Source organism: Triticum aestivum, chromosome 6A (genome assembly GCF_018294505.1).
Source record: "Triticum aestivum cultivar Chinese Spring chromosome 6A, IWGSC CS RefSeq v2.1, whole genome shotgun sequence".
In the NCBI taxonomy this organism is placed as follows: Eukaryota; Viridiplantae; Streptophyta; class Magnoliopsida; order Poales; family Poaceae; genus Triticum; species Triticum aestivum.
In genome coordinates this window covers 534,215,005-534,240,072 of record NC_057809.1, presented here as the reverse complement: position 1 = coordinate 534,240,072, position 25,068 = coordinate 534,215,005, and the positions used below count along the sequence as shown (strand labels likewise).

General features: G+C 44.1%; 1 protein-coding gene across 1 annotated transcript; it reads left to right on the top strand.

Moving 5' to 3' along the window:
• Positions 1 to 18,410: 18,410 nt before the first annotated feature.
• Positions 18,411 to 24,564, top strand: LOC123128324 (ADP-glucose phosphorylase). Its single transcript, XM_044548292.1, has 3 exons — positions 18,411 to 19,001; positions 23,608 to 23,898; positions 24,098 to 24,564. The coding sequence occupies exons 1-3, from the start codon at positions 18,507 to 18,509 to the stop codon at positions 24,356 to 24,358; spliced, it is 1,047 nt and encodes a 348-aa protein (XP_044404227.1). The 5' UTR covers positions 18,411 to 18,506; the 3' UTR covers positions 24,359 to 24,564.
• Positions 24,565 to 25,068: the final 504 nt, after the last annotated feature.

The window sequence follows — 25,068 nt, the reverse complement described above, 5'->3', positions numbered from 1 at the left end:
TTTCTCAAGATCTTGCTTCCTTTGAAGATAATTATAGGAAAGCTTTTTATGAGTTGTTGAGAGTGTTTCATGACGACTTTCAAGTTCCTCATACTTAACATGAAGATTTTTTATGTCTTCAATTAAGGACTGAGATCGAGTCATTTCAGCGTCTAACAGGTCATCGCTTTTGTCTAATAGTTTTTGAATATGTTCCATAGTTTTGTGTTGTTCAGTTGCAATTTTAGCAAGCATTTTGTAGCTGGGTTTGGAACCACAATCAGAGTCATCTTCACTGGATGTTTGATAGCGAGTAGTGCGTGTGTTTACCTTGGCACCACGTGCCATGAAGCAGTAGGTGGGAGCGGAGTAGTCCTTGTCATTTGCATCGGCGTCGGTGATGAAGCCATTGTCTTCAGTGTTGAAGATGGACTTGGCAACGTATGCTGTAGCCAGACTTGCAACGCCAGAATCGGACTCCTCCTCAGACTCCACCTCCGCCTCCTCAGAAGCGGACTCCTCCTCTGAATCCATTTCCTTGCCAACGAACGCACGAGCCTTGCCAGATGAGCTCTTCTTGTGAGATGAAGACTTTGAGGAAGACTTGGAAGAAGACTTTGAATATTTCTTCTTCTTCTTGTCGTCAGAATCATACTCCTTGCTCTTCTTCTTATTCTTGTTCTCATTTTCCCACTATGGACACTCAGAGATGTAGTGGCCAGGTTTCTTGCACTTGTGGCATGTTCTCTTCTTGTAGTCATGAGTAGAAACTTCATCATTCCTTGAGCTTGATCATGAAGACTTTCTGAAGCCTTTCTTCTTGGTGAATTTTTGGAACTTCTTCACAAGCATAGCAAGCTCTTTTCCAATGTCTTCAGGATCATCAGAACTACTGTCAGATTCTTCTTCAGATGAAGAGACGGCTTTTGCCTTCAGGGCACGAGTTCACCCATAGTTGGGACCGTAGATGTCTCTTTTCTCAGAAAGCTGAAACTCATGTGTGTTGAGCCTCTCAAGTATGTCAGACGGATCGAGAGTCTTGAAATCAGGACGTTCTTGAATCATCAGGGCTAGGGTGTCAAACGAGTTGTCAAGTGATCTCAGGCGTGTCTTGACGACTTCATGCTTGATGATCTCAGTAGCGCCAAGGGCTTGAAGTTCATTTGTGATGTCAGTGAGTCGATCAAACGTGAGCTGAACATTCTCATTGCCGTTTCTCTTGAAGCGGTTGAAGAGGTTGCGAAGGACACTGATTCTTTGATCTCTCTGGGTTGAGACGCCTTCGTTGACCTTGGAGAGCCAGTTCCAGACTAGCTTAGATGTTTCTAAAGCACTCACACGGCCATACTATCCTTTGGTCAGATGACCACAGATAATGTTCTTGGCAGTGGAGTCCAGTTGAACTAACTTCTTGACATCAGCAGTGGTGACACCTTCACCCGCCTTGGGAACGCCATTCTTAACGACATACCATAGGTCGACATCAATGGCTTCAATATGCATGCGCATCTTATTTTTCTAGTAGGGATATTTAGTTCCATTAAAGACTGGGCACGCAGTGGAGACTTTGATTATCCCTGCAGTCGACGTAGCTAAAACTCCAGATGGTTAAATCGAATCACACAGAACAAGGGAGTACCTTGCTCTGATATCAATTGAAAGTGCTAGTGATCGACTAGAGGGGGGTGAATATGCGATTTTTATGGAAGTCTTCAAAACATGGAAGTTTCGAAGACAAACGATAGAAATAAACCTATTACCATGCAGCGGAAGGTGGACTACACTAAGCAAGCCATAATCAAGTATTCAATAAAATGAAAGCACAAAGACTGATAGCAGCTAGGCAGTATAGATCAGGATGGAAGATAGTATGAAGCCAATCAGAACAAGCAGTCACACAGTGAAGACAAATAGATGATGCAAACATGCAATGACTTCACAAGGACCAATCTGCAAATAAAGAGATGGGAAGGATAGAACCAGTGGCTCGTTGAAGACAATGATTTCTTGGACCAGTTCCAGTTGCTGTGACAACTTTACGTCTGGTTAGGGAGGCTGAGATTCAACTCAGAAGACCGCGTCTTCACCTTATTCCCCTTGAGCTAAGGACACCCAGTCCTCGCCCAATCACTCTGGTAAGTCTTCAAGGCAGACTTCCAAACCTTCACAGACTTCGTTCACCGGCGATCCACAATGACTCTTTGATGCTCAGAACGCGACGCCTAACCAGCTGGAGGATTCACAGTCCTCAAGTGTAATAAGTCTTCAGATCACACAGACAGGAAGACTTAAGTGATGCCTAACACTCTTTGGCTCTGGGTGTTTAGGGCTTTATCCTCGCAAGGAATTCTCTCTCAAAGGCTTCGAGGTGGGTTGCTCTCAAACGACAAAAGCCGTACACTAACTCTGAGCAGCCAACCAATTATGGTTGTAGGGGGTGGGCTATTTATAGCCACTAGGCAACCCGACCTGATTTGTCCGAAATGACCCTGGGTCACTAAGGAACTGACACGTGTTCCAACGGTCAGATTTCAAACACACACACACGGCAACTTTACTTGGGCTACAAGCAAAGCTGATTTATCCAATCTGAATAAGATTTGCTCTTATAGTCTTCACTCGAAGACATAGGATTTTGGTTAAGCATCACTTCAGTCATTCTGACTGGTTCGCTTGGACCCCACTTAACAGTACGGTGGTTCCTATGACTCAACAAAGAAGAAAAAGAACGACGAAACAACTAAGTCTTCGCGCTCCATAGTCTTCACGTGATGTCTTCTCTTGTCATAGTCTTTAATGTGAATGTTTTCACATACCACCTTTGACTTCAATATCTTCATACATTTTTAGGGGTCATCTCAGGTAGGAAAACCGAATCAATTAGGGACTTCTACCTGTGTTATCCCGCAATTCTCACAAACACATTAGTCCCTCAACCAGGTTTGTCGTCAATACTCCAAAACTAATTAGGGATGGCACTAGATGCACTTACAAACACGTCCTTCATAACAAGGCATGTGTTGCGACTGCAACATGTGGAATGTTGCAATCCCGGTTGACCTCCCACAAGGGACATGCGTCACGCGCGCGAGGCGACAGGCAACGAGACGAAAATCAGCCAGGTAAACGCTGGTGTTTTCGTTTTTTGGCTGCTTTTTATTCTTTTTGGAAAATCCTAATCGTTGCGCACTCGCCCTTCAAAGTGCAATTTCACGCATTGGTGGGTGTATGTGGTGTACGTGAGCATCTGCTTTGTACCGTGTTACAAAAAATACAATTGCACTCGCCACACCATACTTTTATAGAGAATTGATTTTTTTTTTTAGTAAAATAGTTAAATATTTTTGATTTTTTGGCAACATACTTGGTCTAGCATTACTACGCCTGGTTAAATTTTGGGGACAAAATAACTTGAGCCTTATTCCGAGCAAAATACAACAGAATCAACACTATATAAACGCCACTATTCACGGTTTTTCTTGCTGTGCTTTTGTTTTTTTCTCTCAGAATACGACATAGCTCATTTTGTCCTGAAATTTAAACGTGAGTATTATGCTAAACTATGTTTGTCGCAAAAAGATTTTACTTTTTTAATTTTTTTATTTTTTGCTTAGTCTGGTGCGCCTACACCCATGTTCCAAAAATCCGCACAGATGAAAAATAAAAGCAAGTTCCACGCATCTTCTTTGAAAATGCCCTGCCTGTCAATGCAAGCAGTACCATCTGTCTATGTGATCACTCTGACGGTGCCTGTTGTTCTTTGGCGGATCTTCAGCAGCGAGCTACTACGATGCATCAGAGCTTTTGTGTCCTGTGTATTAAGTGCAGTTGCAGGTCTGCTTGTGTGTGGGTTGGAGCTCCATGTAACCACATTAGCGTCTCCCCATGCTCAAATGACTTGTACTAACACGTAGCAGAGGCCTTCCTTTCAAAAAAAAACGTAGCAGAGGCCTAGCCTGCGTGAAAGGCTGAGACACGGCTTTGAAGTCCTGACCACCCACCCCTCTTACATCCATAGAGCTAAGACTAGAGACCGTGCTACCTGCATCAGCCGCCCAAAACAAATTTCGCACTATTAAAGCATCTACAGCCAGTGCTTTCAAATCCGCCTCATACGTCCCGACGAATCGTCCAATTACTATCTGATCATAATTTTTTACCCAGACAGGCTCTTTAAATGGGCATCAAACGCCCGGGCTGACCGGCACCCTTCATATTCACCCCCAATATGGGGCGTCCGGCCACGCTCGCCACATCGGTGGCGGGGTCCCATATAGAAATGCCCGGAAACCCGGCGGTCCAACGGACGCCGCGTCCGTCGTCGCGGTGTGAACGCCACATGGCGCTGCTCCGGCTCACCGCCCAATACCAAATCCAGCTATTTAAGACGCCTGGCATCCCGCAACCCTAACCCATCCACATTTCCCCTCTTCGCACTGCCAGCCTGAGCCCATCCATCTCCTCCCTCTCCCGATCCGGCGGTCTGCCCACACTCCGGCACTCCGGAGCAAGATCACCTACTACGCGACGCTGATGTCGGGGCGCCGCTACGAGATCAAGCAGGAGATCCGGCGTGAGGCAAGCTGCCCGCGCCGCCCGCCTCCGGATTTGCCGGAGCCGGCGGAGGAGGAGGAGGAGCGGGCGAGGGAAGAGGAGGAGAAGGAGATGGTTCCAATGGAGATGGAGGAGGCGGAGCAGCAGCTGTCGGGCTTCAACATGAAGCAGACGGAGGCGGATGCCGTCACCTAGTTAGAGAAGATGACGGAGCAGCAGGGGGAAGAGGAGGAGAAGGAGATGGCTCCAATGGAGGTGGAGGAGGCGGAGCAACAGCTGCCGGGCTTCAGGAGCAGGCGGAGACGGAGTGCACCGTCACCCAATCAGAGAAGATGACGGAGCAGCAGGCCATCTTGGAGTCCATCCAAGATGAGGCATATGTGGCGGCCAACCGAGCGTTCCTCCGGCGCCTCTGCTCCGGCCTCCTCCGCCTCTATCCCCACGTAAAACCCTATCTTGATTACTGAACGATGTAATCCATGTTTCATTTCTCTTATATTTATCAGAATCCCTATCACTCGGAAAAAAAATTAGACAGACGCAGCAATGCGTGTCATCAATAATCTAGTAAGTAGTAAAAATGGTCATTTATAGTAGAAAAAATACAACAATCTGAACATATAATTCAGCCGCCCAAAAGCAAGTTCGCATTATATATTCCACCGGCAGGGTGTGTTCCTTTCCGCAATGAAAAAAAATGAACAACAGAACAAGACAGTAGAAGGATATTGATTGCAAGATAACATATTCATACTACTCGATACGTGTATGATCACGGCACTGGCGTATGTATATATCGACCGATTGATGTATACATGTTGACCGTGCCGCCTCCGTCGGTAGCTCTCGTACCTAAAGAAACATCCACGTTGTGTGCGTGGGAAGGTCAAGTCAAGAACCCCTCTCTACACGCGTAATTCCTCGATCGTTTTTTTAAGAGGTAAATACATTAGTGGTGCTTGAACTTGACATGGATGTGTACTTTGTGTTTGAACTTGTAAAATACATTAAACTGGTTTTATAACTTGGCATGGATTTGCATATACGATTCAAATAACGTTTGTATATGTATGTGACGCTGACAAGGCAAGCCAGCATGGCATGAGGCCCGCTGTCAGTGACAAGGGTGTGTGATCTGACTTTTTTGCAGAAACCCCCACAATTTGTTTCTTTACCATAAGACCCTCATAGAAAAACTGACAAATTATAAGGGTGTGTGGCCTATTTTTTTTCCAGAAACCCTTGCAAATTTTTTCTTACCACAAGGCCCTCTGAGAGAAACTGACAAATTGTAAAATAAAAACTATTCCGTATCATTGTAAATGAATTCACATGTTATTTTGAAACACATTCATGCATTTGAAAAATATTTACGAATGATAAAAACATATATATATATATATATATATATATATATATATATATATATATATATATAAATCAAGTATTCTTCATGTGAGGATCCGTAATCTAAGGGTGCACTAGGCTTGTATTTATATTTTAGAACACATACAAGCTTTTATATACTATATAAAATTTATAAAACAACACAATTTTTACTGAAAGCATGAACACATTTGTATTAATACAACACAGTTTTTACTTAAAGCATGGACACATTTATACAGCACATGAATATTTTATTAAAAATGTGAAAATTTTGAAATTATATGAGAATTTATTTAAATATATTGAAATTTCAAAAATAATTTTAATATTTTATTAAAATGTGATTTTTGTTCTCATATTATAAAATGTATTATTAATTATTAATTTTATTATGTGTATTTTTGTTAAATTATTGCATAGGTATTTTATGAAATTCTATGAACCTTTTAATGTAATTTATTTTAAATATATGTATATTGTTTGTAACACACGATTATAATTTACATATTTTTTTACAGAATTATCAAATAAGAAAACAAACACGTTGAAAAGTGCACCACACTCTGGTCCATTTTAGCCACACGGGCTTGTTATGTTAAAAACCTAGATTTATCATTTTACCAATCGATGTAGTTGGTTGGAGCGGTATGTGCGGCCGCTGTACTGGTTCTAGGTTGAACTCAACAGCACTATATTGTTGGAATAAAATTTTCAATTTATGTTGTTCAACTTTATGTTTATAAAGTGTATGAATCCTTTCATGACACTAAATTTTAACGGGTCAATTGGCTAGCCACGAACACCTGCATGCGTCAGCTAACTGGTTTGAACCCTGGATCCGTTTTAACTATTAATAGATTATTAATTAATATAGTTTCATTACAGTAAATCGGTTTCTCTTTGAGGGCCTTTTTATAAGAAAAAATATATTTCAGAGGGTTTCCTTGAAAACCAAGGCCACATGCCTTGTCCATTTTCCCTGACATATGACAAGTCCCCTGCCCTGCTGGCGTGCCTAGTCAGCGTCATGAACGTGTAAAAACAAGATGTGAACCGTATATGCACGCCCATGTCAAGTTATGAAACCAGTTCAATGTATTTTGCAAGTTCAGGCATCAAAGTGCACATTCAAGGCAAGTTCAAGCACCAGTGAGGTATTTACCTTTTTTTTAATACTGTACAACTACTTGCCTCTCTTTTTCTTCAGTTTGCGAGAATACTCCACAACCACTTGCTGGTGTAGTGCAGTAGTTTGACTCGGAGCGCACACGGCGACGATGGCGCGAGAGCTGATGGCACCAATCGAGTCTGGCGCGCCGGCCGGTTCTGCGCAGTCACCACTGGGCTGAATTAAGAGTTAAATTAACCATCTCGGAGTGTAATGTAATCATTGCGCCTGTCGTGTTTACCTGTCTGCACGTTGAGACGCTGTAAACAAACAACCCACAAATGGACCCCTTGACCACGTCGTGTCTCCCCGTGAATGCGGCTAAGCTAACGACCAATCGTACGAGCTACCATCCACCAATGCAGCCAGTAGCAACAAACCTTAACTTTGACAGAGTGCTTCCCATAACTTATCCAAACTGATGGTTGCGATCCACGAAAACCCTTGTCATTCAAATTTGATTGTAGGTTCTTACGAACTGGAGGCTCTGAATGCCTGCAAATGCTGGCACTCCTCGCACATAGGGGGGTACGGACGCTAGGTCTGTCTGGATTTGAATTGAATTTGCCAAACGGAGGTCGCAGCTGCACGCGGCAGTGTCTGTTGCAACTTGCAACAAGAAACAGAGAAGAAACAGGCGGTGCGAGGAGCACGGGCAGGAACCAACGGCGCCTCCTTTGCCGGTGTAACCAAAACAGCGAGTTTCCTTCCCCTCTACTGCCACGCACGCACGACCCGCGGGAACCATAACTACGTACTGGGGGAGCTCAGAGGAGTTGACCACGCGTCCTCGCGCGGCATGATCATGAATGCCGCCGGCCCCACGCCGTCAGCCTCTGCGCCCCCGTCGCCTTACTTTAAGCAACCGGCAGGCATGCCATCCTCGCCTCCTCTCCTCCACCGACTTGACTTCCTCCTCTCACAAGCCACAATCTGTCAATCTCATCTCGCTGACTCGCCTCGCCATGGAGATGGAGAAGGCAGCGGCGAAGACGGCGCAGCCGACGACGCTGCTGTACGTGCACGAGGTGGAGTGGATCACGCGGGAGCTGGAGCGGCTGCTCGGCAGGGAGACCGTTGGCGCCGGCGCCCGCGCGGACGCGCGCCGCCGCCGGAAGAGGGCCGAGGCCGATGCGGCCAGCAGCCCCGAGGCGCGCGCGAAGAAGGGAGGCTTCCTGGCCGAGCTCCTCGGGAACCACGCGGCCTCCATATGCGGCGACGGTGCCGTGGTCAGCGCGCGCCGCCGCCGCGGCCGCAGCGGCTTCCGGGAGGTCGATAAGGTCTAGATTGGAGCGTCGGTACGGTGTGCGTTTGACACGGTATCGTCGGCGCAAGTCTGGTCCTTCGATTTGTCTGTCAATTTCTCTGCGTAGCCAGTGGGACTTATAGGCTGGAATTGCCAGCGAACATAGTAGGATTTGATTACTGCTCCTCCTGTAAGTTCGCTCACTTTCATCCTGCACTTTTCCTGTTATCCAACATGTAAATACGAACGTGGAATTTGTGTCCTGCTCGCCTGCACTGTCTATTTTTTCAGCCTCTTTTTTTTGGTGTGTGGTACTTAGAAATGCGACTGAAATTTAATAAAATTTCAGACAAATCAGTAGCGGCCTCTTTTGTTTCTGTCTCTGCACGAGTTGCCTGCCCGATAGCAACGTGGTGCGCTGTCGCACGCATCTTCAAGGAATGTGTAATTAGAATCACGCTGTTGTTGGCATGTTCATGGAATGTACTCTAATTTGCAACCGCTAAATTCTGCAGTAGCGTGTTAGATTTGGTAAATTTCAAGCAAAACCGGTAAATTTTCAGACAATAATAAAAAAAATACCTCTGCTGATGCTGCTAGTACTGCCCTTTGTTTGCTGAGCCTAGAGTGTAAAACGGAAGATATTGTTGTGGATCTGCCGCAGTTGTTGCTGTGATCGCTCACATGCATTCTGTTAGTTCAGAACTGTTTGTGTCAATAAAACCTCTTCCACGGACTTCAATGAACTTGCAAAACAAATACACTGGACTTCCCAACGAGCACTGACCGGGTGTTGCCGGAAGGAAGTGCATACTGCACAGTTGCGATCAAATTTGGATGAGGTAATATCACCGGAAGTCATAGAACTTATGGTTGATGTTTAGTTTGATGCTAGAACTTTGAAATACGGATTTACAGTCACTTAACTTGACATCACATACAAATACAGTCACAAAATACGCATACGAACTTATCAGGGTGTATGGCCTCACCTCTCAGTGAGTGATGGCGCATGACCGACTCATTTTTGCACAAAACACACTCAGGTAATGTTTGATAGTAAAGTATTGTAAAAACTGAAGTATCAATAAACTACAGTAATTTTGCATGTAGGTATAATATACCGTGGTTTTGAGAAAACAGAGTATTTTGTAGTATTGACAATACACAGGACATGTTTGACGCAGCGACGTAAAATCAGTTGCAGCGTTAACAGTGCAAACACGTCTGCTTTTCCAGCGAAGCTAGCCGTTGCATGCAACAAAGTGATTGGCCAAAGAACGGCCATGCACATGGCCATAGAGCAGCCTGTTACCATCAGCATGCATAAGAAAGAAAGCTTGCACTGAGAACTCCGCTGAACGGCCGTGACCAAAAAAATCACTCGGCAGCACCGCGTAGCCGGCGGCACCAAGCGGCAGAGCTGCACGAGGACTGGCTGCTTGGCCTCCTTCCGCATCTACGGCGGAGCTGCACGTGTAGCAGATGGGACAACGACGAGCCATGGAGAGAGGTCTACATGCAACAGGAGTGAGTTGTCCATCCTAACACGAGCGTAGCTGAACGACGCGCGGCGGCATCTACAAAGAGCACAGGGCGGCGGCCGTGAATAATTTTTGTAGAGGGAGGCGAGTCATCAGCAGGGAAGAAGTTGACGACGTGCGACGTCGTTCTTTTCGTCTGCTCTGTTTTTAATAAACAGGTTCTGGGTTCTTTTTATAAAACAGAGAAAAACAGTGTTTTGACAAATAGTGTAGTATTAAAATCACAGTTTATAGGGACAACCAAACAGCTCATTGTAAATAAAACTGTGGTAATCTGAAAAACTGTAATATTCGTGAAATACATAGAAAATACTTTGCTATCAAACAGGGCCTCACTTTTTTTATTTGCAAAAAAAGCCGACCACTGTACTGCATATAGGTACGAAAATTAACACAAAAATAGGGGACCCCCGAGTCGAACCGGCGACCGATGTTCAAGACGCAAGCCACTTTAGGCAACTACCCTTCCCTGTTCGCACATCAAGCACGGATAGCAAACTTTAGATGTATTGAACGTGGAGCTTGTTTTCTCTTGAGGTGGGCGTGGAGCTTAAATGACATTCATTTTTTCACATCTACTATGAGCAGTGGGTGTACATCTGCAGCCCATTTAAGCTTTTACCCGCCTTTTTTTTTACCTGAAACATGTAGAGGCTCGCACTGCTACAGTTGATTCCATCAAGCAGGACGAGAAGCCATGTTCAGGTAGGTTGAACGCATTAAGATCAACATAAAATGCCATCAACACGGTACTTACAAGTGGAGCAATAAAACAATGAGAGTGATACTAACTGCACATTAGGACGGTTTGACAGAGCGGTAAAACTGAGTGACATCTCAACAATCAAGCCCCTATGCATGGAAATTTGTTCTTGCTTCCTCTGTCACTCTGGCTGGCTGTACACACAAGATGCATATCTTTTGGGAAAAAAAGGAATGTTCTAAGAATATTATACCCACTTTTACTCATGACTTATATTAAATAAATTATATAATTTAAATATTAGACACAATTGAATATTCATATCAACATTTTTCATTTTAAATTTATGAATATTTTTAATTATACAAACATTGAACTATACAAATGTGAGAATAGTTACTGAAATGTTTGTATAATTAAAATAATATTTTGAATTCTAATTTTGGAAATAATTGTGTTATTTTAAATGTACAAACATTTTATAATACATAAATATTATTTAAATATATTAATATTTTAAATATTACATGAAATTTTTAACACATGAATATTTAGATGTCATTTTTGTTACTGAAATTATAATTGACATACTATCTACAATTTTTTAGTATATTAAGACTACTAATTCATTGTAGACGTGTATATGTGCAGGTTGTAGTGACTAGAACGTCTTGTGTGCTAACCTTTGGTTGTTGTTTGTTTGAGAGCTGGTGGCCCGAAAAGTCCATTCTGCACCCGAGCTCATATGCTCCCGCATGAACAGTAAAATCGAAAAAAAATTCAAAAAAAATTCAAAAAATTCTATTTTTTTTAGAGAAACATTGACAAAAGTTCTAAGTGCCTGCAAAAATTCATCATGAAATCACATTCCTGTAAGGCGTGGTAAAAAAAACAAATTCAGTGATTCAAAATGCATTTGAAAGTAGCTTTTTCAGAGTACTATTTTTGTTTTTTTTTTGCCACGCCTTCTAGGAATGTGATTTCATGACGAATTTTTGCAGGCACTTAGAACTTTTGTCAATGTTTCTCTCAAAAAAAATTTGGAATTTTTTGAATTTTTTTCGATTTTACTGTTCATGCGGGAGCATATGAGCTCGGGTGCAGATTAGCCGCGTCCTGGCCACACTTTTTCCTGTTAATTTTCACTGTGTAATGACAGGTGGGACCCACTGTTGATGGACGTGAAAAATAAATGTCATTTAAGTTCCGCTTTCAATACATCTAAGCTTTGCTATCAGGCTGGTCATAGTGGGGAGTAACTTAGACTAGTAACATACATATGCTACTAGTCTATGTTACTACCTTCATAGTGGGTAGTGTCATAGGTGTGGTAACATAGTTGCCTTCATTTAACTTTGTAGACTCATTATGCATTGGAAACCGCTATGTGATGGTAACATATTATGTTACTCTATTTGCCTCTCTCCTCATTAACTACTTGCCACATCATCATTTTTGCTTATGTGGCATCTATGTTACTACCTATGTTACTCCCACTATGACCAGCCTCAGTAGTTGACATGCGGACGTGAAGAGTGGTTTGGCATGAGTGGCTTGTGCTGTAAACATTGGTAGCTGGTTCGACTCCAGCCTCACCTATTTGTTGTCTTAATTTTCGTGCCTATATGCAGTACTGTGGATGTCTTTTTCTGCAAATAAAAAAGTGTGAGGGTGTTTTGTACAAAAATGAGTGAGCAGAGGGCCACCACTCAGTGACCGGTGGGGCCATATGTTCGCTTGCTTATTTTGTGACCGTATTTGCACGCAATGTCAAGTTAAGTGACCACAAATCTGTATTTTCAAACTTCTAGCACCAAACTGAACATCGAGCACAAGTTTTATGACTTCCGGTAATATTACCTCAATCAGGATCATAAACCAAACAATTTCGGAAACAACAAAAGGGAGCGTAAAAGTGGGTTAATTAGGTCGCAGAAGTGTGCTGATCCTTGCAAATTCGAAAAGCGAAGAAAAACGTAAGAGGAATACTGCTCAAAGCCTGTTTGTCTGTTTTTTTCTCCCTAGAATACATCATGAAAAGGTGTATCATCATTTCATAGAAGAAGTGCCAAAGCGGTTAGTACAAGGCCAAACCGGCAATAGCTTTTTTTTAAACAACAAAGTTATCCCGCTGAATGATACGTTTATGAAAGCAAAATATTTAGAAAACTCGTGATTGGTGTGGAGGGGAAGATATGCTTACGAAATTGTTCAAAAAAGAGTTGTTGCATTTCATTGCTTCTTCGTAGTTTCGAATCCATTCACTTTGACGGTTGACATGTAGGTTAAGGTTATAGTGCATATAGTTTTAAAAAGAGAGGTTATAGAGCATATGAAAAGGAACAACAGATAAATGTCAAATGAAGATGTATCCAGTCAAATCTTAATCTCGCCACACTCCATAAATAAAGCACGTGGACCAACTGATACATGGTGTTGAAGAAATCAGAAATTGTATATATCACCATTGATGCTCTGCTTTCACCATTGTATCTATCGTCTTGGGTAGATGAAAGGATTTTTTTCTAGAGGAGATTTCTAGTGTTAACTTTGTCATGTTGAACGAGCCAACAATTTTTTTGTCTGTGTATCCTCATAGGCACTTCTCCAAATCCATTGCGGGGAATAGTAATAGGTTTCGGTTTTCAGTTTTGTACATTTTCATCGGAGATAAGAAAGGTGGAGTTCCTCATTGCTTCTTCGTAGTTTCGAATCCATTCACTTTGACGGTTGACATGTAGGTTAAGGTTATAGTGCATATAGTTTTAAAAAGAGAGGTTATAGAGCATATGAAAAGGAACAACAGATAAATGTCAAATGAAGATGTATCCAGTCAAATCTTAATCTCGCCACACTCCATAAATAAAGCACGTGGACCAACTGATACATGGTGTTGAAGAAATCAGAAATTGTATATATCACCATTGATGCTCTGCTTTCACCATTGTATCTATCGTCTTGGGTAGATGAAAGGATTTTTTTCTAGAGGAGATTTCTAGTGTTAACTTTGTCATGTTGAACGAGCCAACAATTTTTTTGTCTGTGTATCCTCATAGGCACTTCTCCAAATCCATTGCGGGGAATAGTAATAGGTTTCGGTTTTCAGTTTTGTACATTTTCATCGGAGATAAGAAAGGTGGAGTTCCAGGAATATGTTTGCTATAATTTTATAAGCCAGGGCTAATATTATAAGCAATTGACAACATCTCAAACGCATCTATAATTTTTGCTATATATTAATCCGGTGTCAAGTGCCAGTTTTTTTTTGCATACTTTTAAAATTTGTAGAAATAATATTTTGCGGGGACAAATAAATAAAATATGTTCATGAAGTTTCAAGTTGGGAAAACATGGGTTAGAGGAGTACCTAGGATGCCCCATGTTAGGGGAACGTGCTACACAGTATTTTTTTATGTCGCGCGTGAAAATTCCAAGATCACTATGGACGTACAAGTAACTACGATCTCACAAACAATCAATATTGTGAAAGAGGAAGATGTCAGTGAAGCTTGCCGTTTCCCGTAGGTTGGTTATACCTCCCATACGTAGAGTTTTTTTTTCAGAATGATATGTGGATCTAGTATCAAAGTAGACAACGCCTCCAAGGTATCCACGCACCACGCGTACCGATCTAGCAGCACCGCGACACTCCATGGAACCAACACAAAAAATTGCGTGAAGAAAATAGAGAAAGAACAACCTAGCGGGGTACCGATCTAGATTAGGAAGAGAGAAGGCAGAAACACACATGGGTTTAATAAGATGCTTGGTGAAAGGATCGGTATGGTCGATTAGAAGGGGGTTGAATAGGTGACTAACAATTTTTTTTAACTTTGTTCCCAAATTTTAGGCTCGGCAATAAAATATGTTGTCTATATATGCAACTAGATGAACAAGCTATCTGTCAAATACAACACATAACAAGTACAAGCAAAGGTAAGATGTAACCGCAAGTGAAGACGATGAAGATGTGGATGTGTTTCCGAAGTTTTATCCTTTGGGGGAGGTACGTCTCTGTTGAAGGGGTGCTGAGGCACAATGCTTCCCAAGCGTCCCAAGGACTCTATCTATTCTTCTCACGCATTCTCACAATGCAAGGTGCCACGAATCCACTAGTGATGTCTTCAAGGCGACAACTGGGACATTTACAAACAAGGTTGGGCATCTCACCACAACTTAATTGGAAGCTCCCAACACCGCCATGAAGATTCACCACAACAAAATGTGGCTCCGAAGTGACCTCTTCCGTCTAGGCTGTCCAAACACGCTTAGAGTAGGAAGACCCACAAAAAATGCATAGGGGAATCAAATTTTCTTTGGTGGAAGTGTAGATCTAGGTCTCCTCCCTCAATCCCTTGCAAATCAACAAGTTTGGTTGGCTAGAGTAGGAGATTAGGCAAAATGAAGCTTAGGACATTAATGAACAAGAGAGGGAGGCTAGAGATAGGTGGGAGGTGGAAGAACCACCTCCTTAAATAGTCCCACCTTAATTATAACCGTTACGCGGGAAAAAGTACTGGAGCGGTACAATCGCTCGGGTGAGCGGTACAATCGCTCGGGCGAGCGGTATAACCGCTCCAGGAAGCAAACCCTAGTTGCAATGGACATAACGGTACAACCACCCTGACCACCGGTTGTACCAATTACTAGGGAATAGTCGGAACAACCGTTGCACAGCCGCTCGAGTACTGCGCCCAACACCAAGCGAAATCACCCCCGAGTAGTGGTTGGGGCGGTACAAGCGCCAGTTCAACCGCCCTGCTAGCACAGGAGTGTGCAAGAGCATGGCGCTCCCATGTTTGGTTTTGGTAATCGATGGAAATTCCTATGTTTGGTTGCTTTGAATGTTACTCAAAGGGCTTATCCATAGGCAATGCTTGAAGATCATATGTTGGCTTCAAGGTCGAATATAGAAGATTATGTGTTTTTCAAGGAGTTATCCAAAGATCGGTCATGTGAGAGTTCGAACCTATTGCAAGCATGTCTTGAAGAAGAAGATTATGTGAACATTCATGTCTACCTTCAAGACATCATCTTAATGAAGAGAGAAGATAAGATACAAGGTTGATCAAGACTAAAAGCTAAGAGTGGATTCAAATTTATCAACACACAAAGCGTAGAAGATGTACCGAGTGGGATCAAGCGATCTCTTGGTATGGTAAGCATTGTCCATTGCGCTCTGTGTACTAACCCATGATCTATGTGAGGTTTCTTGGTGGGGTTAGGCATGTTTCCATGAGCTTACATCAAAAGGAAGATCTCATATAACCCATGGAGGATGACATCAAGTGGTAATCATCATCAAGGTTGCATTGTGCAAGTTCAACTGGAGCATCACCAAGAGATCACATGCTTGAAGTTTGCCGTCCATTCTAATGATAATGGACATGTAAAGGTATGCTGAAGAGAGGCTCACCCATAATGGAGTATGAGGGAGCAGTTCAGTAGTCTTCATCGAGTCATCGCAAAACAAGAAAGGTGGTCCAACTTGAGGAGGTCAATATCGTCATCATTTAGCTCAAATGGACCATGTGCAAGGCAAAGGTAACCTTGATAGGTTTTCTATTTTACCGGCCTCATGGTGTCAACTAGGGACTGGGTTACAGGAATGATAGCCGTATTATCAGGGGAGGGCTCTCGAGTGAGTAGCCTAATCATATTGTTCGTATAGAGTTCAAACTTTTGCATCCTTGGCATCATCTTTCTTGGTTCTTATTTGCTTTTCTCTATGTGAGTTTCAGAGCTTGTGGTTATCTTCATGACTAGCTCAAGTTCATCGAAAACTGATTTCATATGCATCCTCTATTTCGTTTTCGGTGTTGGATATTTTCCAGGTCCTTATTTGAGCAAGGGTTCCCACCTTCTATTTTTGGTATTTTCTCTATTGCTGGTTCTTAATATACCCAACAAGTTTGAGTTCGTTGATTTCTGAGTTTGTTTGCGAAAGTTATGGTAGTTTTGGTCTTACTTGTGTTTCGTGCTCCTGTTGTACTGCACGTGTTAGCGGTTGTACCGCTCAATTCTTGCGCGACCAAGGATTTGCTTGTGTGATCATGCATAACATGATCATGGAGGATAAGTGTGATGACAACATCTACGACCAAGGTTTGATTTTCAGGATGAAAATGTTAAGCTTGAGCGCCAAATACCGACAACATTTGAACAGTTCACCCAATTTTATCGTGAAATGCGTGACCGGAATACTCATATGCAGCTTCAAGATGACTTGGTTGAGCACATATGGACTCACATTGACAACTAGTAGATGTATCGCTGGAGGCGTACTAGGAGCACACGGAGGCTCCACTCCCTGTAATCCATACATCCATTACTATCTCAGGATGGATGCAGTTAATGTAGTGTAAGTTTGCTTCCATCCAATACGAGAAGCATATTGCGTATGAACAAAGAATCACATTAATTTCACCCCCAACTGTCTTTTGTCAGATGCGAGCAATACGTTTGTACAAGCTCGGGTCAAGGAAGCCGGCCATGAGGAAGAAGCCCATGTCCTTCACCATGAGCACGACATATAGAACACAATGGGTGAGGAGGAGCACGTCCATGTCGGGCTTGATGGCGACGGAGGCACGGACGCGGAAGATGGCAGCTGTGGGAAGCGGCCAGTTCTTATCGTGCTTGGATGTAGTGTTCAGGAAGGCAGGCCATGGTGCCGGCGGCCGGGCATACGCGGTGTCGCCGGTGCCGCTCCACCATGAGACAATAACATATTAAATAATGTATAAGGCGATCGGAGACTCGGAGGACGCCGGCCACGCGCAAGCTCAGGTCTAGGACGGTGACTACGAGCATGAAGCTCACGACCTTGACCAGGGCGAGCACGGCATACATGACACTGTTGTTGAGGTGGGGCATGGCCATACAAAGCTTGACGGCGGCGGGGATGACTAGGAGGCGAACAACATATGCTATGAAGCTTTTCCCGACGTTGATGTTATCGCTGGCCGCGGGAACGGAGAACATGAGTCAGCGCCCAGGCAGACGCGGTGCCCTGAACGCGTCAAGCACAGACAACGATGGCTATCTAGATTTGCGCATCGTCTTCCTCCTTGCTTTCTCCACACACGTTGAGCTGGCCTCCAGAACGCATGACTTGGTGTCGGCGGTCATGGCGGACGTGGTGTCACCGGCCATGGAGGCACAGAACGCGGCAAGCTCGAGTGACGGCTAGGGCGGACACAATCTTCCTAGTTCATTCTAGTTTTATTCCACGTGGCAAGTAGAAGTTTGGAAAGAAGAGGCAAGAGCTGTAGAAGAGGATTTTGAAGAAGGATGGATGGGAGGAATCGCATTTCCTGAGGAAGAAGGGCAACGATGGGAGGATGAGGAGCGGGGTGCATTGAATTTGATGCTGGGTTGGTGGGTGTTGGTCGTTAAGGCAGATAGCGCGTGGAGTGCACATGCATGTCAGAGAGAACAGTTGTTTCATCATTTGATATGAAAATACCGGAGAGCTATACATGGTGCAGATTCATCTAATACACACTACCCTAATATAGTGGATGAGATTCCAATGCGATTGAATGGGAGCAATTTCAATGGGCGTAGTCGCCGGGTGCTCCAAGGCACTTTCGATGTATCGCTTCATTTTCTTTTTCATCTATTCAAGACAATTTTGATTAGGTTATAAAACTATTTGAATGTTTTCATTCACATGTGAATCTATTTGATTATAAAACTATTTGCTATGTCTAATTTTAGTTCAAAAAATAATGACTAGACCTTCAGCCGGCTATGACGGACCAGACTGTGTTGGATGCATGGTCAACGCATCCACCGAAATGATCGAACACCCCGTTGTTCTGCCCAAACGGACAAAATCCACCGAAGACGAACGTCGGTGCTCATCATCCAAAAGAACTCGCCCCAAGCGTCGTCCACTCCAGCGAGCACTGAAAGTCAATGGCGGAAGCTTCTAGAACCTCCGAGGCGCACCGCGACGCCGTGTTCGCGCGGTGGGTGATTTTCTCGCCGGCGCGCTCCCGTCGCCCCACCGACCTCAAGTCCCACGGCCCGGCAAACCCTAGCCCCGGCCCCGACGACGGCGCCCCCAAGCCGTCCTGCCCCTTCTGCCTCGGCCGCGAGTCCGAGTGCGCGCCGGAGATATTCCGTGTGCCGGCTCCCGACGAGTCGCCGTCGTGGCGGATCCGCGTGATCGAGAACCTCTTCCCAGCGCTGCGGCGCGAGGCGGCGCCGCCCGCACCGGAGGACGAGGAGCCCGTCGGCGCGGGGGAATGCGCCGTGAGGGGGTTCGGGTTCCACGACGTGGTCATCGAGACGCCGCACCATGAAGTGCGGCTCTGGGATCTGGAGGCGGAGGGGGTCCGCGACGTCCTGCTTGCGTACGCGCGTCGGGTGCAGCAGCTGGCTGAGCACCCAGCGGTGAAGTATGTTCAGGTACTTCTCTTTTTTAAGTTCAGCCCTTCTTCTTAGATAGCTAGGTCCGATACCTGGGTGTATATTATTTGACAATTGGTAAAACTTCGTAGTGCAAAATGCCATCTCGATAGGTCATAGAGGAATTGCAAACAAACAATGCAAATGTCTTTAGAAGGTGCTCCTAGCCCCTTGGCAGTTGCTATCTAGAGACTAGAAGTTAGTAGAACAAAAAAAAAAAAATTCTTAGATGACAATGGGTGTCAAGGAAACTCTAGTTTTGATAGTTTAGGGTACGAACTATACGATTTAGGAGTTGGGTGTGAAATCAAACCGATGCAATAGTTGACAACCAAAAGTAGACTTTCCTAGATATTATGGTGAACTGAGATATGTGTGCAGTCCTACGGTTTCTTGTTTGTTCTCCATACATGTACCAATGTTTTGTGTGGTGGTCGGAGTAATCATACAGTATTATTGACAAAAAGGTATGTGATAATTCCTGTGTCATCTGATCTGTTGTGTTTCACGGATTATGCATACATGTGCCTTTTGGCAGCGCAGTTCAAATGCTAATAGCCCAGTATGTATGCTTAGTTTGGAGGTCAGGCCATAGATTGTTTTGTATTCGGGGGTACTTTCTGTGGACCTGATGTTTATGTCAAAACCTTTTTGGTATTATTACAAAAATGGACAACACTCATGCACTTTCTAACTGGAATCCGAACAACAAATTTCAAATCCTCTCTATTCTGTTCTGTTCTGTTTTCTTTATGCATTTGCATAAGACTAGACATGTTTCTTCTTTTTTTGAGAACCAGCAGGCGCACTGCCTTTTCATATAGAAGAAGGAAGAGGGTAACCCATGTACAAAGTGGTTTGACACTTTTTTGAGGGGTACGTGCCGAAACCCCCAAATAAGGAAAAACTCGACTAACCTATGCCCTCACTTGGCGATTGGCTGGCACCATTTCCCGTTGCTTTATGTCCCCAAAAGCCAGAGATGCCACCTCGAGGTGGGTTAGGCGTGTGCCATTGAAGATACGACGGTTCCTCTCCTTCCACAGGTTCCAAATAGTGTAGAGAAGGTGCCCACTGTGGCGGGACCGCGACTCCCCCGATTCCATTGAAAGCATGCAATCCCACCAGTTGGAGACGCCCCCAGGGTTCGGGAGAGTTAGGGTAGTCGTAGTTGCCTCCCCAGACAAGGACTTAATATGATTCCAGGCTACGACCGCAAAAGGACAATCCTTGCAACGGTGAGCCGCAGTCTAACTAGCAGCGCAGTGCAAGAGCTAATAGTCCAGTATGTGTATGCTTAGTTTGGAGGTTAGGCTGTAGATTGTTTTGTATACATGGTGCATACATGTGCCTTTTGGCAGCGCAGTTCAAGAGTAATAGCCCAGTATGTATGCTTAGTTTGGAGGTTAAGGCTGTAGATTGTTTTGTATTCTGGGGGACTTTCTGTGGGCCTGATGTTTTTGTCAAAACCTTTTTGGTACTACTACAGAAATGGACAAGAGTATGCACTTTCTAACTGGAAGCTGAACAACAAATTTCGAATCCTGTCTGTTCTGTTTTGTTTTCTTTATGCATTTCCATAAGATTAGACTTTTTTTTGAGGAACCAGCAGGAGCACTGCCTTTTTGATATAGAAGAAGTAATAAGGTAACCCATGTACAACGTGGTTTGACGCGTTTTTGAGGGGAACACGTGCTGAAACCACCAAATAAGGAAAAAAAAACTCGACTAGTCTATGCCCTCACTTGGCGGTTGCCTGGCAAACGCCATTTCCCGTTGCTTTTATGTCCTCAAAAGCCAGAGATGCCACCTCGAGGTGGCTTAGGCGTGTGCCACTGAAGATACGACGGTTCCTCTCCTTCCACAGGTTCCAAATAGTGTGGCGGGGTCGCGATTCCTTGGACTCCACTGAAAGCATGCCATCCCACCAGTCCGAGACGCCCCCAGGGTTCGGGAGAGTTAGGGTAGTCGTGGTTGCCTCCCCAGATAAGGACTTAATATGATTCCAGGCCGCGACCGCAAAAGGACAATCCTTACAAAGTTGGGCTGCAGTCTCCGGGGCCTGAAGGCAAAGCTGACAATGGGCAATGGGGGTCGTGAGGCCATCCCTTAACCGCCAATATGTTGGCTGTGAGACTCCTGCCGTGGAGAGCAAGCCAGGAGAAGAGTTTGCATTTTGGCTCAGCATGGGTGGACCAGATCTATTCCTTCTAGTAGCAATTTTGAAAAGGCAGGCATCACATGCTTCAGCTGCCCATGTCTGCTCCAATTATCATGCCAGAATAAAGCCCTCTGCCCATTTCCAAAGGTGTTGGTAGTAGAAGCCCAGAAGAGATCCATATTTGTCGCAAGGAAGTAGCCCACCCATGGGCGGTCAGGGTCGGTCCATTGCAGCCAAGCCCATCGCAAATGCAAGGCCCTGCCAAATCTGTCTATGTCGACAATACCCAGACCACCCAGTCCCTTTGGCCGACACACAGTTTTCCAATTCATGAGGGAGTGGCCCGCCTGAATGTCATCACTGCCATCGCCACGCTAGACGAAATTGCGCGTGTTGATTGACAAATAGTGAAAAACTGCACTATTTTCAATCAACATGTCTAATCAGCCCGACAAATAGTGCAATTTTCACTCAGTGTGTTGCTCTCATACTCAGCTCTCTTTATTGCACTGCAACACAACATATCTGTGCTTATAGGAACCCCTAAGCTGATTTGAAGAAATGGCAGTTATTGGTAAGGTAATGTCAATACTTCAGTGGCTTGTTTCAACTCTTTGATCATAGTTACACTAGCTAAGTACTCGTGCGTTGCTATGGAAGTTAAATGCTCATGCATTGGTATTGAAGTTCTTGTATTGCATAAGTTGTTTAAACGCTTCGTTATAGTCCCTAACTCTGCACATATAAAAATATTACTTATTTGTATGCAATTATTTATATATATTAGGCTGGTCATAGTGGTGAGCTAATTTAGACTAGTAACACGCATATGTTACTAGTCTATGTTACTAATTCCATAGTGGTATGTGTGATAACATAAATAACTTCATTTATTACTTTGTAGAGTCATTTTGTTAGGGAGCGCTATGTGATGGTGACATATTATGTCACTCCACTTGTCTCTATCATTTTTAATTACTTGCCAAATCATTTTTTGGGCAAGGGGAAGTGGGCCGGGGTGGGGAGGGTTAAGGCCGACGGAGTGGCTCCGGCGCAGGGCGCGGCGGCCGGCGGCCAGCAGACAGGCTGGACGCCGGAGCCAGAAGAGGCGCCCTGCTGCCACCATCCTGGGAGCCGGCTCGGGCTTCGCCGGCCGCTTCTCCGATGACGGTGAGGTGGCGGGAGGGTCGGGGAGGCCCCCCGGCGACCGCGGTTAGGGCGCCCCCGCCGCTGCAAGGGGGGAGGGGGCGGTCGCGTAGTCTTATATACATGCATATGCCGTTTACTATTTGTGCATCTCTTTCTGTAAAACGCATATAAATTCTTTTTATTGTGTATTGAAAGACGAATGCCGAGAATGTGCAAAGTTAACACACCATCAATGGTGGCTGTCACCAGTAAATGCAAAACTATAATTGGTGCACAGGTGTAGCTGGATGAATTTCTCCTTGCGTTTGATTCTTAAAATGAGGACGAATGTGCTAAGCTGGAGTCTATATTGTTACTTTGCTAGAGAACCATGCTAAACTCTTACCTTCATTTCTCAAATATTATTGGCTTTTTGTAAGACTTAAATGTTTCATCTTCTGTACAGCATCACTTGAACTCAAATACGAATGAAACCTGCTTATTAATTAAGGCCACACCGGCACCCTGACGAGTGCGGTGGACCTGGCATGTGTGTGGGCTGTAGCCCATGAGGCTAGTGCCGTATGTGGCCAAGGTCCTGTGTGTGCGTGGAGGATGTATTTAACACTTAACCCCTGTATCGATCGAGGCATGAAATGAGTATCATCTGCTCTCTCACGCCTCTGCTTCTTCTTACCTACTTTCTCCCCAAGACTCATCTCATCCCCTTCCCCAATTTACCCAATCCTCTTGTGCGATCCCAATCCAACAATTGGGTTCCTTACATTAAGGTAGTCCTGAGGTGGCTCCAACTCTTGCTCATGCATCGGTACTTAAAAGATGTCCGGTTTTTGTTCTCAAATTCATATTTCACTGTCTATTTGTTGGTGCTGCTGTGGTACTGTAAAAATTACCAGCATGTAAGAGCCCTTAGGGCATGTACAATGGTTGATAAGATAGTCTTATCTTAAATTTTGCATGTAATTTAAAGATGACAAAAAAAGAGTCTACAATGGGTCATCTCTTAGCCTTATCTTCAATAACTAGCAATTCCTAAAAACGTGGTGAGACATATTGTGCTAAGAGATCATCTCTTGTCTTCTCTTAAATAAGAGAAGACAAGCCTTTTCTTATAAGTTCTCTCTCCTCCACCTCATCATTAATCCTACGTGGCACTCCTAAGATAGCACCATTGTACATGCCCTTATTTCTATGTATAATTAGCTACTTGAGTTACATCCTTTACTGTAGCTCGACCAAATAGTTGCTAAGTTCCTCTTAATGTGCTGAAAATTGTCCATTTTTGGAATTTCATAGGTGTTCAAGAACCAGGGGGCATCTGCCGGAGCTTCAATGGCACACTCACACAGCCAGATGCTGGGAACTCCTTTTGTCCCTCCATCTGTTACCTCCCGGCTTAACTGCATGAAGGAGGTCTTTGAGAGGTCAGGAAAGTGCAGCCTCTGTGCGGTTGTGTCCAAGGATATCTTGGTCAGTGAGACGCACAATTTTTCTGCATTTGTCCCTTTTGCAGCTTCTTATCCATTTGAGATATGGATCGTTCCTCGGCAACATAGCTCCTACTTCCATGAAACAGATCAGGATAAGGTATAATTTTTTCCTGAATCTGTTTGGTCTTCCATTGTTGTATAAACCATACTAGTTCAAATCACATTCGTCTGCAGAAATGGAAGTGTAATAGCCTGAAGTAGGAAAATAAATTTCATAGACTACACAGCTTCTCCTGCCACCTGGCTGTGCTCATTGCCCTTTTTATTGCATTAAATGATTGCTATGTTGTCCACAGGTATTGGATCTTGCGGGCCTGTTGAAAAGCATGCTTCAGAAGTTGTGTAAGCAACTCAATGACTCCCCATTCAACTATATGATCCACAGCGCACCGTTTGGACTTTCCTCATCTTGTCTACCTTACACACATTGGTTCCTCCAAATAGTGCCACAGTTGAGTGTAATCGGTGGATTTGAGATAGGAAGCGGGTGCCACATAAACCCAGTTTTCCCGGAAGATGCTGCAAAAATTCTGAGGGAAATCGACGGCTCAGTATAGTTCGGTACTTACATGTGATTTGTTTCTCGGTCGTGTAAAAAAAGAAGTTTGTATGTCGCTAATAATCTGAGTGGACCGTTAACTTTACATACTGCTGAGAATTTGATCAAACTTGGAAGTTTTAACCTTACTAATGTTATTCTGTTACCTGGAAGGGTGGTCTTGAACTAAAGTTGTCTGAGCCTCTTACCGAATTGGTTGTGATAGACTCATAGCACAGCTATGGTTCAGTGTACATTGACCTGATGGTACAACTATAAACTACCCAAGATGTTCGGCTGGTTTCCGAAGACACGCTCGAGCCAGGAACTTCAGAAAGACCAGGCGGGCAGAGCACTTGTATTGTCGAACCAGAGTTTTTTTTTTTGAAAAAACAACAGGCCATTCCATTGATTTTCATTAAAGAAACCACTAGTCTGCAAAGTTAAGTATTGAATCGGAGGTTATGAAACAATATTGTTTCCTCCTTTGTCCACCTACAAATCACATTTTTTTTTGGAGACAAACCTACAAATCACATGAAACAAAAGTCTTTGCACTTGAACTGATGGCTCGTACAACCACATTTGGCCTCTAGCTGGCTATTATGAAACAACTTGTTGACCGTGTATCTTGTCCCTGCACTCTGTGCTCCTCTATTTCTCTCTCATGATCTTGCTCCTTGCCCATTCCTCTACTGCCTACAATGCAAAATTATTTTTAAGAAACAC

What these genes read in the sequence shown, in the direction of transcription:
- LOC123128324 (XM_044548292.1), top strand. Translation starts at nt 18,507, where the DNA reads ATGGCGGAAGCTTCTAGAACCTCCGAGGCGCACCGCGACGCCGTGTTC. An exon ending in CAGCGGTGAAGTATGTTCAG is followed by an intron (nt 19,002 to 23,607) that starts GTACTTCTCTTT and finishes GGAATTTCATAG; the next exon opens with GTGTTCAAGAACCAGGGGGC. An exon ending in ATGAAACAGATCAGGATAAG is followed by an intron (nt 23,899 to 24,097) that starts GTATAATTTTTT and finishes TGTTGTCCACAG; the next exon opens with GTATTGGATCTTGCGGGCCT.